This window comes from Montipora capricornis, chromosome 11, assembly GCF_036669925.1.
Source record: "Montipora capricornis isolate CH-2021 chromosome 11, ASM3666992v2, whole genome shotgun sequence".
Lineage (NCBI taxonomy): Eukaryota > Metazoa > Cnidaria > Anthozoa > Scleractinia > Acroporidae > Montipora > Montipora capricornis.
Genome location: NC_090893.1, coordinates 21,569,272 through 21,578,038, shown reverse-complemented (window position 1 = coordinate 21,578,038; position 8,767 = coordinate 21,569,272). Strand labels below are relative to the sequence as shown.

Genomic DNA, 8,767 nt, shown 5'->3' with positions numbered 1-8,767 from the left:
GTGAAGATGAAACCTCTGACGCTTTCGGTGAGTGTATTTTTGGTGTTTCAGCGTACATTCCACCGTACAGAATGCAATGAGAATGCCATCGTGCAAGCAACACGATCGACAATTTTTTTTTGTGGAAACGACAATTTGATGTTTCCGTAATTCTGAATGGCTTCGACAATACCTTATTCCACGGATTTCTCCTCAAAGAGACTGATGTAATGTTTTCCCACGGTACTTTTGCAACAGCAACAGTAATCACTTCACGCAGCGTGGGAAAATTCCCGTGCGGTATATGACATAATGCAAACCTCGTCGTTTTATTATTTTTGTGATTTATATATTTCTGAGGTAGAAAAAATCAATGAGCACTGAAACTTGTTTTAAATTTTGAATCTCCCTCCAAATTCTGGGGCTTCCGAATGGGACATTTGCATGATGACGCCATATGACCACAAGTACCAGAATCCTTCAGGTTTCGCTTGTATCATGTTAATTAGAGCTATTGTTATTTTTACCCCACTGGGAATACAAAATTTAAATATGAAAAGAAAAACAAACTGAATTGTGGTAGTTGTAGTCAAATGATGCCATCGTGAAAACTGCCTATTACTTACCGACTTCCTGTCGGACTGCCATTGTTACGCAAGCGGCCAATCAAAAATATAGTTCAAATCGATTATCCCAGAGTCTCTCCGGCGCTCACCCGCTGGCCAAAAAGCCCGAGGACTCTGGGTACGAGATTGGGGACGACATCACATGAGAAATGAAATTAGAGATGAGAGGTGCTCGGTAATAAAAAAGAAACTGTATATTGAAGGGTTTTTGAAGCAGTTATGCCGTACGTAGCGAGCAATAACTTAGGCTACTACACCGTTGTTTATTCTCTAAGCCTTTTTATTCTGATATGTGTCGGTAAGTTTCCGTAGTTTCGTTATCGAAGACGATCTTTCGTATTCAATATGGCGATGGAGTCTGTCAGCTTTTGTTTTAAAACTTTCCTTGTAGGACTGTATTACAATCTCTCTGGCCTAGGGACAAGATTTGATTTTGGATGGTAAGTTTCCATTTATTCCATTGTCGTCTTGATTCAATGACTTTTTTATTTTCTTTCCGCGGAAAGAAAATCAGAAAATTTAAGCTTGATCATATTAAATGAATTTTAAGCTGAATTGTACAGATGTACATGCATGGCGTTAAATTTATTTTGCAAAGAAGTGTATGAAATATTTTTACTCAAAGTATTTCACGTGCTTGATTGACTCAGATACCAAGTAGCTATCTGACAAAACAATTTAATTTGTCAAATAACAGATAAATTAATGATTATTATTATATGGCTTGTGTTTGTAGCCGATATAACGCGCGCTCTGATTGGCTAATTGTGACTGAATTGTAGGGCAATATTCTCCTGTAATGCCCACGGGCCGATTACGGGCTTGCAAAAACAAAGCAAAAGGTAATTAAAATCCATATAATAAACTACTTACTAACCGAGCTAGCTCGAGCCATACTGGGGAATATTGGCCCTCGGTCGTTTTTGTACGGACCTCGTTACGCTCGGTCTGTACTGCCACGACCTCGGGCCAATATTCCCCAATACGGCCCTCGCGCTTGGTTAGTAAGAAGTTATTATTGGAAAAATGAGGACAGTTCTCCAGTGACAGAAAAATTGCCACTTTTGAGTTTTGCATACCTGCCAACTCTTCCGGTCTTCCCTGGAGTCTCCAAGTTTTTCATCAAATCTCTCCGGTCTCCTGGTTACAGCACCAAATCTCCCGGGAAATACCTCCCGTGGTCTGTTTCAACATTGTTTCATTAATTTCATTATCTTCGAGATGTCAAAAAGGAAAATAAAACAAGAACTGCATTCTAGTGCTCTTAAAACAGAGCAATCACATTGATATAGGCTATATTTAACAAGAAGCGTAATTGGTCAGAAAGCAGCCAATCAAATTGCACAATACGTGATAGAAAGTGGGTGTGGTTATGGGAACAATAGCAATTGCTGTTCTAACCGAGAAACGTCGGGAACATTCGGAAGGGCTTCGGGTGATTTTTGGAGAGTATTCAGATATTGTCGAAAGTGACATTCTTACAATGCAAAGATTTTTAGATGTCTCCAGATTTTTGTACTCTGGTTGTTGGCAGGTATGATTTTGTTACAGAACACAATAAAGCATTTTTCAAATTATGTGGTGAAACAAATCACTAGGCCACTGCTGAGTTCACGTCTGTCTCCTCTTCAAAGAGAGTTCAAGTGTGAAGTTTTTAAGATGGTAATTAGTTGTACTTTTCATATGATTGAAAACCAATGTTCCTAAGAAAAATCTTGTGCTCGCACTTGCTTTTAAGAGGAGACAGACAAGAACTTGGAAATGTCTTATTTTTCTTGACTGGAACTCTGGTGATTAGATGGCCATGTTCGTGTACAAAACAAAAGCAAAGTGTCGCTCGGGAAATTCCCAAAATACTTTTTCACCATTGTTCAGTACATCAACATGGCTGCCATGATGTCAGGTACAAGCCAAGGATTACGTAGCTGCGCGTTTCGCGGTTGGGCCATAAATCAACGGGAAAAACTTTGTCTGAAACTTACAGTACAGACCTCGATCTTGGTTAGTAATAGGTATGGGTTACCAGGTTTTTTTGCACAGGGGCAAATAATGTCAGAAGATGTTCAAAGACTTTCAAGAGACCTTTTTTCTGGTGCCTTTCTCTAAATCGTCTGGCATTAGACAGAGTAAATCTGTAAGTGGTACTATTGGGAGTTAAAGGGTTAAGTCAGAGTTTTGACGAAAGTATGGTCATTTAAACTGACTTTTTTTGGGTTGGTTTGAGTTTATTTTACTCTACAATTTAATTTTTTTTTTAAATGTGTCAGCTCAGGGTGTAATGGTTCAGGCCAAACAAGTCCATACAATTTGGGGTAGAATTTGACCATTCAGGCTTATTAGGCCCACAAACTTAAGACTGTAATAAAAATACACTGTTGACCATAAATACCTACATGGCCCTTTCATAATATTATCATTATTGGTTGTAGGACTTCAACACTGAACAATAGTTGTCCCACATAATTATTGCAATTTCAAACCCAACATAATAGTTGAAGCATCTTAAATCCAATGTTCTAGGGCAAGTTGAAAAGTAATGAACTACCTCAATTTGTACCGGTACATACTTGCATGTACTGCATTGAAGCTGACTTTTATAGTTAGATATTTTGACCATCATGTAATTCAGTTCATTCTAATTTCGGTCCTATCAGGTTGTTTCTTTCCCTACCGTTTCCTTTACTTCCAAAGCGACTGTCGAATGCACTTTAATATTCAGAGATTATTATTAGTATAAGAACCTTTTTTCCTTGCTAAGCAAGTTCATTTAATTGGTGAAGAGAGCCAGTGTGGAGCAAAGTTTCCTGACTAAGAAAGCAAAGCATAGACTGAGTGTGAATGAGCCAGGCCTTGAACTAGGAACCTACATTGTAGGAACAGGGGTCGAAATGTTGCCTGTCTACCTGTCGATTTCAGGTAATTTTAGGAAGTGACAGGTAAAAAATATTGATGCCTGTCGCTGGCGACAGGTAAGAAAACCTTAGTAATACAGAATTTATCGATTTGAAAAATATTTTCATCCGTTTCTCCACCCGAAGTCGTTCTCACTATTGCAACTCTCGCACAGTAATTACCAGACTCTACTCAATAAGAGTAAGATGATGCAATCTGTGTAGTGCACATTACAAAGACAGCAAATGTGTCTTGCTCCCGCGTTTCTTTGCTGATCAGGCGTGAGTTCACAATATGCATCGTTTTCTGACCCGTAAACAATGTGATAAAGAAGCGGAAGTTGAAGAAGTACACGTAGCCTTTGGAAACACAGACAACCAAAAATAATAATGTGCGACTATCCAAGTTCAATGAGAAATGGAAAGGTGGGCGCCCGTGGTTGTCAGCGGAGGATGAAAAGATGTTCTGTTCTTACTGCAAAGAGTTTGATAAAACAAGCAGAAACAAATTCATCTCAGGCTGTGAGTCAATGCGCAAAGAGAATGTCCGCGCACATGAAGGGCTAAGGGCATGCATGAATGACCTCATACATGTTGCCCTTAGCAGGGTCACTGTAAAAAAACTTTAACCCTGAGCCTGCCATTGGATTATGGTGGAATGATGCTAAGAACTTCAAAACCAGGAGACTAGTAGATGCCTATGGGTCAAACAAAAGGCTTCGATAGGCTGAGACAATAAGTTGACAACAAAATGTCAGTGCTTTCTATCAGTTTACATGTATTACCAGTGATTGTACAACCCCAGTTGAGTTTTAAAAAGTGAAAATAAAATAATATTAAAATAATATTGTTCAAGTTGGATGTTGGTGGAGACAGGTAAAAAAATGTTCCGCCTGTCACTAGACACAGGTAAACGGTCTGGAACATTTCGACCCCTGTAGGGATCACTAGGCCAACAACTTAACCACTATGTCCCCATGTCTCCGATTATAACAACACATTCAGGGTTCTCCAGAAGCTTCGGCGACCACCGAAAATCGCCATCTACTTGACCTGGGTGCAACAGCTATTCAGGGAAAATGTATATACATTTTTTGGGGCCAGCTTGGCAAGGAAAGCAATTTTGCTAGCTACTTGTATTTTTTCTCTGTGTACTTCAACATTTTGACATTTGACATTAAACTTTATTATGATGGCACTAGACATTTCTGGGAGTCTAAAATGTGACTTCAACTTGTTAGAAGACCTAATTGCTCATGAACAGCTGTTTTGCTTCAAATTAATTTTTTTATGCTCAGGTTCCTGGGCGAAACCTCGCCATATATGTGGGCGTGTCTTGGGGTTGGAATTTCAATTTCTCTGTCAGTGGTTGGAGCAGCGTGGTAAGTTGTGCTGTCTAGTCTGAGGATCGTTTCCTCTAGTAGCATCTTATTATTTTTGTTGGGGAGTTTTTAAGTTATTCGTAGCTGTATTACAAAATTCTCAATTCTGATTGATTCTGTACGAACAACTCCAAATGGGATACCTGTAATTGGACACCTGTGGCATTTGTTTGTCAATCACCTGTGCTTGGATGGGGTCATTCTTGCTGTTTTTCTACTGTTTGCAAAACAGATTGAATATATTTTGAACTTTTTGACACAAAAAAGTATTGAAATTTGTAAAAGTTACCATTAATTGAACCTTGTGTCGTTCAATTCAGGGAGTAATTGTGCTCATACAGAGGTAATTTCAAATCAGCCTGCCACTGTCTGCTTGGCCGATTTTAAAATCACATGTACAATTACTCCCAGAAGTGTACTCCACTCGGTGTGATTGGCATTACAAATTGTGGGCAAAGTTTGAGCAGTAGCAAATGGCGCAACAAGGCAACGTAATTATTTATTATGGGGTGTTTATAGATGACTCTTCTGATTTTATGGTAATGTACAGTATTGCGTCTCAATAACTACTTGCATTTTGGTACATAACAATAGTAATGATAATAATAATAATCATAATGATAATCATCATGATAATAATAATATTATTATCTTTGAAACTGGTAATCTTAGGTGGTGTTAAGCTATATACATGGCATCTGACAGGATGCGGCGATGCGGATCCGCATAATTCACTGAAATCCGCATCTTCCGCATAATTCCGATATTTTCCGCAAAACACAGAAGAAATATCTGATATTAGTGATAAAGCAGCTCCTTAACATCCTCAAAAACATAAAAGCCGAAGAAATTGACTGTTTTGAAACGCTTATTTTCCTGAACATTGAAGAAACCACACCATTTCGTTCGCAAGATGAAAAGTTCGTAAGAAAGATCGTAAGCAGTTTCCGCGCATTTTTTCGCCAATGAGCCTGGACACTAGTTTTTGTTCCTACAATGCTTTCCATTGGATGAGAAACAGTTACACTTCAGCAAATGACGTAACTGATAAGAAACTAAGGGCGCGTTCGATTGACCGTATTCCGGAATAGGATTACATGGAATACAAGTTAGGAATCCTTGGTTTTTACGGAGATTCACATTAAAAATGTCTAACACCATATCTTTATTATCCTTGTTGCTTTAAAACGCCAGACATACCGTTCTGAATTCATCACTTCACGTATTCTTATTCCGGAATACGGTGAATCAAATGCACTTTAAGTCAATGATCGAGGGAATGGATCGCGCTCCAAAGGTATTACAATTTTGCTCCATTATCTCCAAATTGAAACAAAATTCATGATGAGAAACAAAATAATTTTTTATCGCTTCATTTATTTTACCAAAAGTTGCGGGAAATCCCAACTGCTAACTCTTTTATTTCAACAGTGAAAGCTGGTCGCAAATTGATGACTCCTCCATGTAATTTAATCACAAAGGGCAAAAATTTAGTCACAAATGCGATTGTCTTAGTTGCAATTTCGATTACGGATTTACCGTAAGCATGTAAATACATTGGACGGGCCTAATTATTAGTTTTATAACTTGTTTAAGTTTCCGCATAATCCGGTGTAATTTCCGCATAATCAACGCATTTTTCCGCATAATATGGCCAAAAATTTCCGCATAATCTTTAATTTTTTTCTGCATCTTATCAGAAGCCATGTATATAACATAAAAACTATTGGAATTAAAGGTGAATTTTAGTAATTTTTCTGTTTGATACATGTAGAAGTAGAAGCACTTTATTGAAAGGTTTAACATGTAATTATAATACTGGCAGCGAGCAAAATGTCTACCTTAAACCTTTCAGTAAGGGATTTATTATTCCACTACTACGCCATTTTCTTGGCTTCTTCCTGCATTGACTGAGAATCGTACCAATTCCTTAATAAGGCACATGAGAAAGAAGAAAACAACATGGACACAACCATTCAAATGTCTTTTATATGAATGGATAAACGAAAAATGACAAGTGACAAGTGTTGACAAGCTATGCCCATGTATTTCGGGCACTGGCTTAGCAACATGTTGAAAACAATATATTTATTGAAAACCTCCCATTCTATCTGTGTTTGCTCTGTTCTAAAGTGGTCAAACCAGGACACTCCAACTTGTATTACCATCTCTTATTTTGCGTGTTCTCTTGACCAAATATGGTAAAATGTGTCACAAATTGGAATAATAATGTAACTTAAACATAATATCATAGTCTGTAAAGTTAAAAATACATCATCCTTTTGTTTGTTTCGCCCAATGTAAAGGAATTCAGTGTTCCTCGGATTGCAGATCCCAGCCCATGGATTCTGGATCTCGAATAGTGGATCCTGGATCCTGAGTTGTGGATTCTGGATTCCAAAAGCAAGGGTTCCACAGAAATGGATCCTGGATTCCATACAATGGGTTCTGGATTCTGCGCTCTGGATTCCAGATTCCAAAACTCACATTTACTGAATCGTGGAAGTACTATTTCAAAAATGAGTGCGAGTGTATAATCGGGGTTTCCAAAACACCAGAAAACTGATGAAAGCATGAGGCCGCAGGCGGGGTGCTTTTATTGTTTTTGAGTGTTTGGAAACCCCGATGAAACACGATGCACGAGTTTTTGAAATGGCTTCTCAATTGGTGCCTAATTGCAAACAAAAGAAAGCAAAAATCACATAAGCATGTGATTTTTGCTTTCTTTTGTTTAATCAGCGCACAGTTTGTGATGATAATGTCCGTATTTTTCACAACTAAAGCTTGTTTATTTCAAGTAGCCACCATGGGCATTCTCTTCGCTCTGGCTCTGTTGTAAATAGCATTGTTAAAGTACCGTATTTACCCGTATATGATACACACTTTTTTTCCGCTAAAAGAGCTCCAAAAATTGAGATGCGTATTATACATGGAATCCCTTGTTTTAGATGCGCGTCCCTCGTTATAAACAAAGACAGATTGGTTTTTGATTGAAAAGTTAAAGACTTAACCAAGATTCACTAATAAATTAACCTTTCTGTTTAAATGAACAACTGAACAACATAGCCTTCGCTTTTGAGCTATAAACTGAAACATCAAAATGGCCACGAAACTCCCCGGAGTTTTACAATGCTGGTCTGATAAATAACGCTCGTTAATTTCGCTAAAGATCATCCGATTTCACACTGTTATATTATAAAACTTTGCAAAGAATACAAATACCCACAACATGTTACTGGAAATATGGACAAAACGCCACTGATCTTCGATGTGCCGTCGAACCGAATGATCAACATTACACTGCAGAGAAGAAAATTAATGTCACGCAACTGTTTTGTTGGCGCGTGCTGGTGATGGATCAAAATTAAGACCAATGGTGATTTTCAGGAGGAAAACGGTGCCTAAAGTTGAAACAAGCACAGGGTTATCAGCAACGCCCAAGAGAAAGGCTGACTGGATGCCGAAGGAAGACGATCTTGTAGACGGACAACAAGATGAACTTGTCGATGACAAATCTTGTGCGAGAGAAGTGCTGTTCGATTGTGACTACGAGTTAAAGTTTTTATAAAGGTTTCAGTTTTTAAACACGCTACATAGGCTTATTTACTTTACTGTTGTACGTAGCAGAACAAATTTTCTTATCCAGGAAATGGATTTTTTCACACTAGTTTTGCATGAACAATTTCTTTGCTTTTTGCTCTGACTTTTTTTTTCAAAATGCAGTCTAAATTGGGGTGCGTATTATACACGGGCGTGTATTATACACGGGTAAATACGGTAGTTGCCAGGACTGAACGGATGAAGCTTGTTTATTTCAAGTACCCACCATGGGTATCTGTTGTAAATAGCAGTGTTAAAGTAGTTGCCAGGACTGAACGGATGAACAATT

At 38.2% G+C, this 8,767-nt stretch overlaps 1 protein-coding gene across 1 annotated transcript in view; it reads left to right on the top strand.

Moving 5' to 3' along the window:
- The first annotated feature begins 725 nt into the window (after window positions 1–725).
- The window catches only part of LOC138023694 (V-type proton ATPase 21 kDa proteolipid subunit c''-like), a 24,464-nt gene continuing 16,422 nt past the window's right edge, over window positions 726–8,767 (top strand). The window contains exons 1-3 of the mRNA XM_068870739.1: window positions 726–903; window positions 997–1,045; window positions 4,795–4,878. Of these exons, the coding sequence (XP_068726840.1) occupies window positions 825–903; window positions 997–1,045; window positions 4,795–4,878 (212 nt within the window). The 5' untranslated portion in view covers window positions 726–824. The remainder of the gene's footprint in view (window positions 904–996; window positions 1,046–4,794; window positions 4,879–8,767) is intronic.